At 44.1% G+C, this 10,558-nt stretch overlaps 1 protein-coding gene across 2 annotated transcripts; it reads right to left on the bottom strand.

Annotated features, from left to right (window-relative positions):
- Positions 1-1,312: 1,312 nt before the first annotated feature.
- znf148 (zinc finger protein 148) lies at positions 1,313-7,956 on the bottom strand. 2 transcript variants are annotated; one of them, XM_070838016.1, is made up of 7 exons: positions 7,827-7,956; positions 5,599-5,975; positions 4,875-5,000; positions 4,623-4,746; positions 4,355-4,438; positions 4,136-4,254; positions 1,313-3,579 (listed from the first exon to the last, which is right to left on the bottom strand). In XM_070838016.1, the coding sequence occupies exons 1-7, from the start codon at positions 7,954-7,956 to the stop codon at positions 1,948-1,950; spliced, it is 2,592 nt and encodes an 863-aa protein (XP_070694117.1). In that variant the 3' UTR covers positions 1,313-1,947. The 2 variants fall into 2 exon arrangements, with proteins under 2 accessions (XP_070694117.1, XP_070694118.1); XM_070838017.1 differs by having other exon boundaries at positions 5,659-5,975; positions 7,827-7,919.
- Positions 7,957-10,558: the final 2,602 nt, after the last annotated feature.

Raw genomic sequence — 10,558 nt, 5'->3', positions numbered from 1 at the left:
GCGGGTGCTGTGTGTCCCTGATTGTCAGTAGAGTTGCAACAAGAGGGAGCTTAACATCAATTCTCAAACCTAATCTGTTTTATAGCACCTAGGACATCACACACACACACACACACACACACGGAGAACAATTGACAGGCTGATGACGTACAGAGGAGACCGCGCTCGATTGCAGTTTTCTCAACAAGGCCTGAACTGATGTGGCTTGTTACTCAACTCTTGAAAATAGGTGAGAATTATTATTATATGTGAGACATGATTCTGTACTCATATACACGTACTGCAGCACAGTCAATGACTTCCAGCCACACCAGCATTAAACTTTGTGCCATTTCTTTCTTAAAGAATAAAATGTGGCCGGCAAATTTAAATAAAGCTCCCAGATCTCAACGTATCACAGACTGAATAGGTTGATAGCTTATGTGTTTGCTGTTATTGTGCAAGTGGAATTGGTAGCCTCAGAGCAACGAAATGCATGTACAGGAATGAGTGAAGGAAATGCTGGAATGAAAAACAGAAAGGCACAGATGTAAAACTAATCAAACTGGACAACCAAGCACTTCATTTCCACGTGTACCGTCTGACGTAATATAGCCTTGATAAAACTTTGAATTAATACAGGGGGGGGGGGTTTAATCACATTGTTGTTTCCTCAAAACCTGTGTGTGTCTTCCATGAAGAGCAAAGTACTATACCAACGCAGCAAGAAGAGCTACATTAACTCCAGCTACGTTACAAGTGGCGAAAGCAAACAGCATCATTTGTAATTTCAAATAACCCAAATGTGACACGAGGGTTCGTCTCGGAAATCTCATTTAACCAAACGTTGCCTTTTAAGGCCGCTCTGATAGTACATCTTACATTCTCTGTAGTGAAAAATGTGCAAATTGTGCAAAGATTAAGCACAATCCTCTTAAGTAATTTCACTACAGCTCACCTATGCTTCTGGAAAAGAAAACTAAAGAATTATCCTGCAACCATTACATGTGTGCAGCTGTTTGATATGAGGGGGACTTTTAAAACTTTTAAATCTAATACAGCCCAGTCTTTTTTTTATCATAGATCCAATCATGCTCTAGTTACATTGGTTAAAAAAAAAAAAAAAAAAAAAAAAAAATCAGTGCCAAGAAATTCAGGGGAATACATTAATCCACACAATATTTAACAACTTCTGAATGAGAGCTATAATATTAATATTAATTTTGACTGTCACACCAACCAAATTAGGCCCAATCCGTGAATGGGAAATAAACTAGATTCCATATTAGACTAATACAATCGGTTAAATCTTTTCTGTAGAAAAGATACCTGTTAGAGGTGACAGTAAAGTGACTTCAACATAAAGTGAAGAGTCAGTTATGATCTAATCATGGAGTCATTTCAGTAGATAATTCTACAGGAGCTACACGGCTGCAATGAAAAGGTTCTGGGAGTGACCTTAATCTGACCAGATTAACAGCAAGGGGAGGTAGATACAGTAAGAGCAAAAAGGCATACATTTAAATAGGGCCTATATTCTAATAAGTGGAAATGTTGCATTAAGCAGCAAGAGTGACTTGATCATTTTTTTGTGCAAGGCAAACTGATGGACAAACCATTTCAAATAAACTCTATGGCAATGGTATGAGACAATATTTTACTCTCGTGTTATACTTTGGTCGCTTAATCTCTCAATGTACATTCTAGAGCAAGAGATACACCCATGCACAATTATAATTTCTTTTTTTTTAAAGGGGAAGTGCTAATTATGATTTATCAATTTGAAGTATTTTCACTTTAACGAGACTGCAGTTAGCAAAAACCAAAACATGAATATGTTTTAGAAACAAAACGCTTAGAAAAAAGTTGAAAACATAGTTGCAATGGGATTTGTTTTGGCAAAAACAGGAGACATGTGATAAAGTGCTGCTGAAATTATAAACAGAAATGAATTCTTCCTCTCTCCCTTCAGCCAAAGGTTTCACTGGATGAAACATCAGGAGAGGAGTTCAGTTGAGACCTGGTCTCAGTGACTCTGACTAAGGGGAACTCTGAGAAGTCCGTGCTGTGTCCTCGAAGACTTAATTGTCCGTTGGCAACAGTAAACTGTGAGGAGGATCCCGACCTTGATGCCTGGAAATGAGATTTGAAGTTCTGATCAAAGGAGCTTATTTGAAAAGTCTGCAGTATGCCTTGGGAAGAGTCTGTCTTTTTGGAGGGCGAGACCTGTTCCAGAAAGTCCTCTTCAGCTGGGGACACTGCGGAGGGAGGGGTGGTCTCATCACCTGAAAATGAAAATGAGTGCTGGGAGTCCCCGACCAGTAATCCAAAGTGAGGTTTCTCTAAAGTGGACCTTAGCGGAGAGCTCATCCCTGATTTGAACCTGCTGGGGGAGGGAAACTGTTTCTCAGTGGAGAACAGAGGCTGTCCAGCTAAGGTGGGGTTCTCGGAGACCAGGCTGAGGCTCTGGCTGGTCAGGTAGCTGTCGTTCTGGCTGGTCCGCTCCAGTGCTTGCTGGAGAAACTTGGAGTACTCTTGCAGGAGGCTGACCTTCTCGGTAACTGGCTGAGCTGGGGCACCAGAGGCTCCGAGGCTCTCCACGGGGCTGCTGTCTGAAACGTCAGAGGAATTTATGGATATGCTTGACGTCACCTCCGTGTCGGCCACACTGAAGGAAATGTCTGATTGCCCGTTGGCTTTGTTGGAGTAATGGTCCAACAGTGTCTGGAGAACCTCATCTGGCAACACGTTCTTGTCATGCGTGGCTTTGATCTCTGTGTGGATGGGCTGGGGCTCCAGAATGGTGGCTGGAACAGTCTCATCAATGACGGTGGACACCACAGTTTGTGTAACAGGCGGCTGAGAGGAAATGCTGCTTGAGCTCAGGCTGTAATCCCGGCTGTTGTTGGCCATCGCAGCCTGAAGATAACGTTTCTTCTTAAGAAACTGCATGGCGTCGTCATAATTTGTGCTGCTGGCTGCTGGCTTTGTTGGGCCTCCTTGGAGAGTTTCGACAGACTCCAGTTCAGTATTGCTTTCGACCTCTAAAAGACCTTGCTTGTCCACGATCTCAAAGGTGTACTGTGTGACCTTAGCATTTTCCTCAAAGGAAGACAACGTGTGAAGAGGAGTTTGTTCACTGGACTGTTTAAGACTCCTCTTAGGGACTTTCTTCAGGACTAGTTTGGGAGGAGTTGTGTCTTCTGAGGACACATCTCCTTCTTGGTGTTGGCAGGACATTTCCTCAGGAGGATCCACGGAGTAGTCTGCAATCACATACTCATGTTTGACTTTGGAGGACACCGCGTAGAGAGGTAGACCTTCAATTTTACTCTGTCTCTGCTCGTCCTTCTCTTCCGTTTCTACAGCAGCAACAGTGTGCCCGTCTGTCGGGGCAGCAGTGGAAGCATCTGAACTCTTGTCTGCGCATTTCTGGCGCTTTTTCTTGGGCAGTGAGCACTCTTTGGCAAGAAAGGGGAGGTCTAGAGAATCCGTTTCACGCAAAGGCCCAACTTTACCAGCTGCCTTGTTGGTCTTTCTCTCTCTGTTCTCGTGACACATTCGTCTGTGCTTTAAAACCCGGTCTGTTCTGGAGAAGTACTGTGGACAGAGGACAAAATAAATACATTCTGTTGGATGAGTAAACACAGCCAATGTAGTGATAAACCTTAGGTGAGGCAATACAGACTATTCAAGCCAAACTCTTTTCAGTTTTCACTGACTTCTCTTATAAAACTGGTACTGATGCTGCAGCAAATTTGACCTTGGTGACTCATTACTTCATCTTTGCCACTCATTTAAATACTAAGGTCACTATACCATGACTTTGGCTTGTATTCAGTTCAGTTCACTCTATACATTATGTGTTCACATCCTGCACGTATAAAGCAAGGTTCAATAATAAGGCCAAATAAATTGCCATGTTGGGCAAGTTAATCTAGCAACTTGCAACAATTTGTATTTGGGCTGGTAAAAACTGACTTTGTGCTGTATAGATTTCTGACCCACTTGCACAGAGCAAGTGAAAAAAAAAACAACCTGAAGCTTTTAGAGACCACTAATATGCACACCAATTAATACATGACACACCATCATATTCAATCATGTTCTTGCTTCCAGACGCACTAATTTACTGGCAAACCAAATCAGAGCTTACCTGGTGACAGTAGTCACATTGGTAGGGCTTCTCTCCACTGTGAGTCCTTTTGTGTCTCTCCATGTGGTACTTCTGAATGAACCTCATCCCACACTCATCACAGCGAAAAGGCTTTTCACCTAAACAAAGACACACAAAAAAAGGAAAAAACAAGATGACTCACTTGAGACAAAAATGACAAGTAAAATCCCGGTGCACGCCGATTCACTCTTCACTCACCAGTGTGGATTTTCTCATGTCTCTGGAGAAGATATTTCTGAATGAAGCGCATGTCACACTGGCTGCACTCAAATGGCTTCTCACCTGGAGTTTGAGTAATACCAAATAAATGACAATATATATATATATATAATGCATTTAATATAATACCCAAGGCAAGTTTCTAATTTAGCACTGCCTCCCATTTGCTTGACAGTCTGATCACCCACTTGTCAAAATGATGAACTTATTATAATGGCATTTTAAAACATAACTGGGAAATTCATACCAGTGTGAATGAAGACATGCCTCTGCAGATGATAGTTGGTTCTGAACGCAGCGTTACAGTGAACACAGACGTGACACTTGGGGTTTTGTATGCCCAATGATCCATCATCATTAATGCTGAGAATCTACAGCAGCAAAGGGAACAAAGACATGTACTAGTGTTTGTTACTGCTGTCTCGGAGGAAAATTCTCTCACACACAGGGCAGGTCAGGCCATTTACAAAATGCGATTTGAGATAAAATTAACTTGCACCTTTGCTGGTGAACGCTGCTTCCTTTTCTTCTTCTTGGGACACACCATCAGGTCCTTCGCTCCTTTTTTGTCCTTCTTTATCTGGGCCGATGGCTCAGACAGCTTCAGTTCCTGCTTGATGCTCAACTGTAAAAGTAGGACCATAGATAGGCAAGAAATTTACAAAGGCACCCTGACCTACTTTAGAGCCCACCCTCCCATCCTGCAGCTTATCCGGGTCAGGCAGGTGCAACAGGGCAAGCAGGGGATATTCAACCATTGTGAGGGGACCTCGCCGTGGAGCAGTTGCCCCTTCACAATTTAAGAGGCCAGCTGATGTGTTTCAAGCATCCTCTGAGGATGTCCTAGAAAACCTCGGACATGCTGAGAAATCACACCTTCCAGCTGGTCTGGGAGCATCTGCAGATCTCCTATTTCCTTTTAAATGATGTTGCCACATTCCAAGATTTCAGCAAATACAAATTTAGCAAATTTTAAAGTACAGTGTCAATGGCCAAAACTAACTCTTTTAAATTCACCTGTGCTTTATCTTTACTCTTTTGTAATGGAAAAGCACAAACACTTCAGCGAATGCCTTTACACCATTTATGCTCCTGACTTTTTTTTGCTCTAAATAGAAACCAGATATGAAAGGGTGAGTGAGGCTGCATGGATACAGTAGGTACAGTAGCCACATATAATCTTATAAATACATGGGCTACTTCTTTAACCAGCATAAACTCACTGGCATGTGAAGCAAGCAGGGAAACTTATTGGTGAGTTTTAGGGGGAAATGCACTCCCACCTCGCCTCCACCCTCCTCTTCTCCTCCTCCACCATTCTTCGTCATCTCCTCCTGCATCATCAGCTGCTCTGGAGGGACCAGGTCGTGTGTAACTAGCGAGGTCCCAGTCAAGTCCTCATCTTCCTCTTCATCGTCGTCGTCCTCGGCCAACAGAGGGTGGTTTGCCAGCGATCGTTCCCCCAGGGTCATCACCACCAGTCCTCCTCCGCTGACCAGCCCGACTCTCCCTCCTCCATCTATACCTCCGCTGCTGCACTTCAGCAGCATACCCTCCAACTTGTCCTCAGCGTTCATCTTACATAGAGTAGTTCTTAAATCTGTGAAGAGACACGTGTAGAGAGTTGACTGGACGATGTTTGCACGCTGTTTGTTTTATTTTTATTTATTTGACATTATGAGAAGGATGCGAAATCACGCACAACAAAAATATCAAGGGATTACAAAAGTCCAAAATGTATTTCCATTGTGCATCATATTTCGATGTGAATATAAAAAAGATGCAGGAGTACAAATGACCAACATATAACTAGAATGACAAGCTTACACTTGCAAGTTTCCTATAAGCAATTTGAATTGTTCCATTGACTGAATTGTAATGGTTGCTTATTATTTCAATTTGCAATGGTCACTTTTTTTTTTTAATTCCTGGGTGCAACACGTTAGTAAGCACTGGTTTTCATGACTTTCTCCAACCTCATGAGGGTGATTTTAACAACACTCAGGGGCTCTGATGTTATAAATACTGTGTGTATTTTAATCACAACAGGCTACGTGCGCTAGTTCACTGGTTGCACACTAGGGTCTTGGAATAGGACTTTCTATTTTGCAAACATTTCTCTGAGATCCCTCTCACTTCCACATGTATGTCTCTGTGCAGCAAAATGTCCTTATCTTACAAAATGTAGCTGCTATACAGTGTAAAGTGGTAGCAAGCACTGTGAAACAACCCGGAAAGTTGAGAATTTATTGAGATAATGTGCTGCATTTTTGAAGTCGCTAACACCAAATGTCACTGAGGTCATTTTGTACAAGTTATTTTACTCAGAGAGCCTGAATTTTTTTTTTTTTTTTTTTCCGAAAACGGCTAAATGTCAGTATGCAGTGACAAGCTATTTACTGTCAGTGTAGTTAGAAAACCAGCCAGAGGCCTACATGTTTTAGCTACTGCAACATTACAAGCTACACCTCAACAAGACCTAAGCTAATTAGTTAACTAACATTAGCAACCACTTGATCTTAACTCGGTAACGTTAAAGCTAGCTATCGTAGCCCTTGTGGACCGTTTGGTAGCAGGTTTGACACTGTGGCAAATACAGACTGACCCTGGGGGCTGGTAAGTATCTGTCACTGTTTCAACACACACCAACAACCACTTCGTCCCATATGTAAACACACTCACTGTGTCACTTAGGTTAACGTTAAGTGGGTTAAGCCTCTCTCTAGCCAGCTGGCTAACCGCGCTTGTCAAAGCTGCTAACGCTACATCTCATTTACAACAATGACCGAAGAGACGCAGGAAGACAGCAGAGTGTGCCTTCAAAATTAAAGGTCCTACGTGGTAACCATTCATATTAGCAATACTGCGGATGACTTTTACATCGATTTGAAACAATTTCACATCCACATCAATCCACATCATAGCTGTCGCCAGAGCTGACAGCCAATTCTAAATGCTGTCAAGCATACGTTGAAGCTTCCACTGAAGCAAGGGCACCCACAGAGTATTTTACTTTGAAGGCCGCGACCGGAAGTTGTATTTTACTGGCAGTTGCTTGACAAACGTCCGGGGCCTGTTGTAAGCTAGTTAGCTAGCAAGTTGCTGCAAACACAGGTCTGCCTCTGTAATGTTACCTGACATGTAAATTACATGTGTCTCCTCGTGTGCAGTCGTCAGCAGTAAATTGTAGCCCACATGATGCAACAAACACGACACAACACGCTAGTTTCGTTAGCGCATTTCACCAAACTTGTCGGCGAGGCTAGTTCCCCTTGGTGCTAGCGTCCCGAGCTTCCTCAGCCACTCGGCTCAATAGGCCACAATGTTACTGCCTGCTAGTAAAGCTAACATTCGCTAACTGGCTAGCTCGACACTAACACAAACAATAACACAAGTCTCAGTGGCGCAAAGCTGATATGTCAACTATTAAACCTGCATTGTTTGTGCTTACCTGCTATGCGTCCTAAACCCGTATAGCTGTCATGATTGTTATGCAAGACTACAGTGTGATGATGGTGTGCGGAATAATCAAATACACCATCACTTTTCGTGAAGGCATGGACATTTCTGTTTGTCGCCATCTAGTGGCTGACAGTGGATGGTGAGGAGCAGTGCGCTCCTGCTGATAATGTTCCCCCATACTTCATGTGGCGACCCACTTCTGCAAATGATCTTTAATATAATATATTTCTGCTGTTTTGCAATCATTATTTTGAGATAGTCACTCAAAAATATGTGTATCAATCCAAGCATTGGTGATTGCAATCTACTAGCAGCCTGTTCAGTGGCTCCTACATAAGATTTGTGGTCATCTGATTGGATCCATGCAGAAATTAAACACCTGCCCACGTGAATAATCACTTTCATACAATCATGCCTGCGTGTGATGGGTTGTTTGTATTTCCGGGTGAAAAAGACTACAAAAGGATACTCATATGGGATATTTTCCTGCCTTAGTAAAACAGCATTGATTCCTAATTTTGCTGGATGACAGCGGCCGTGCGCGCTACAGAAGTGCCATTGTAGGTTTGGCATATATGTTCGTTTAAAAGCAGCAGAGGAAAAAAAAAAAATCACAGTCTTTTTAATTATGATTTTGTCATGTTTCATACTGATTTACATCTACATAATCATTACCATGACTTGACAACAGATTTTCAACAGATCTGTAGAGCATCTTTGCCTCATTATGGAATTAAGGCAAATATAGAGGCTGAGTAATCTTGTAAAATTGTACTCAAGGGCGGATCAAATGGAAGCAGGTTTAATAACCATGTGGATTCATCTATCAGTCTTTCGTCTGACAGCTTTGCCACAAAGGGGATATTGAGGGTCGTGACAAAATGATAGCCTGTCACACCGAGCCCACACACACACGCACACACACACGCACATAAGCACACACACACACACGCACATACACACACTCACTCCGCCGTGAGGAATACTAATCAACCTGTTTGCCTGCAAGTGCAGCAGCTCGGCGCGCAACTTAGGACTTCTCCACTCTGAGTCTAGAAACGTCTCTGCTGGATTCAACCTGAAACCTCCACCTGCTGAATCTCATCCGGTTTTTGGAGAGCACCCCTCTTTGGACGACCCCTGTCTCCTAGTCTCCCCCGTCTCTGTCTCTTCTGAGAGAGAGAGAGAGAGAGAGAGAGAGAGAGAGAGAGAGAGGATCTGGGGACAGACATCCCACTCCTGCGCCGCTTCTAGCTAGGGAAGCCCCCCACGCGTTGCGCGCCTGGAATCGCCAGATAAAAAAAAAAAAAAAAAAAAAAAAACACAAAAAACGCGTCGCGGAGTGCGTGGTGCGTGTGCATGTGCGTCAGGCTTTAAATGTGTGTGGTCGCGCACGGCAAAGCCGCGGGCTCCGTCCTCAACAGTTGCTACCAGAGCGGCGGAGAGGAGAGGTGGAGAGAGACAGCAGACTGAGGACGGACGGACGCGGAGCCCCACGCCGCTCTGCCCGGCTCTGCTCCTGACATGCAGTCGCTCATCTCTCCGGTGACCAAGGCCATCCTAGTAGCGCTCTTCATCTTCGCCATACTCCTCATCCTCTATGTGATCCTTTGGTACATTTGCAGAGACGTGGACTGCGACCACGGCATTTGAGGATTCCGCTAAAACGGGAATAAGGGGAATTTCACAATGGGGCGCACAGAGGAGCCCGCAGAGCCCAGGGTCATCCCGTAAGTCCGCCGTCCTCCCTGTTTTTTCTTGTCTTTCTTGTTGTGTACGCATGTTTCTAGGTTATCTGTGGACGCGTGTCTCTCCCTCCGTATACTCGTGCAGCCCGTGTGTGTCTATGTGTGTGTACACGCGCGCATTCCTGTTGTGCGTAATCTTAAATGCGCTCCGGTTAGAAGGTAAAGACCGAAGTTCGTCTCCACCGGCACCCGGTAACCGAGAGGAGCCCCGAATTCCTTTCTGTTCAACTTGACAGGGATCATCCATCACTGCTGCTTGTGTATTGCAGACCCGGTGTAGTTACTGACAGCGAATCCTCAAAGGTGAGACAATGTCATCAGGAGGATATCGAACCGGTGTCAAACGGAAGACGGAGCGGGCGCGCGTGTGTGGGCTCAGGTGGAGCAGGCTACGAAGACAGCCGGTGACATTGCGGTAAACGGCGTGGGTGACCCTTAAGGTCAAGAATAAGTGTTTACATCAGGTTGCCAATATGATTTTGCCCACCCATCCCATTCTCCTTCCACTCCTTCCGTACAGCTGCAGCGTTAGTTCACGTTCAGTTCATCTTGGTCTCTGAGGATGCTTCCACATTGGCATTTTACATCCAACGAGATAACAGGATTATCTCTATTGGCTCCTGTGCGTCCTATTCCTAATCTGTTTTGTGCCATGTTTTTGACTCCTTATCATGAATACCCCGCTAATGCTTTTACGCATAGCGCATTTATATTCCCCCTGACATCAGTGAGCCTGTTCAACATGCTATGTCCAATCTTAGTTAAGAGGGATGTTCTCATATGTACTTTTTTACGCACACACACACAAACAGAGGAGTGTATCCATTGGCTATGCTTAATGAAGGACTTCTCAATATTGCTGGCACGTTGGCCCCCAATGCCTACAGGCTGTCACATGACCCATAAAGCTCTTAAACATGTGAGATACGATTGCCATTTTTCATCCAGGTCCAAAGCATTTTGTTTTCATCTC

This window comes from Pempheris klunzingeri, chromosome 10, assembly GCF_042242105.1.
Source record: "Pempheris klunzingeri isolate RE-2024b chromosome 10, fPemKlu1.hap1, whole genome shotgun sequence".
NCBI classification, from domain to species: domain Eukaryota; kingdom Metazoa; phylum Chordata; class Actinopteri; order Acropomatiformes; family Pempheridae; genus Pempheris; species Pempheris klunzingeri.
This window is presented reverse-complemented; position numbering and strand designations above follow the sequence as displayed.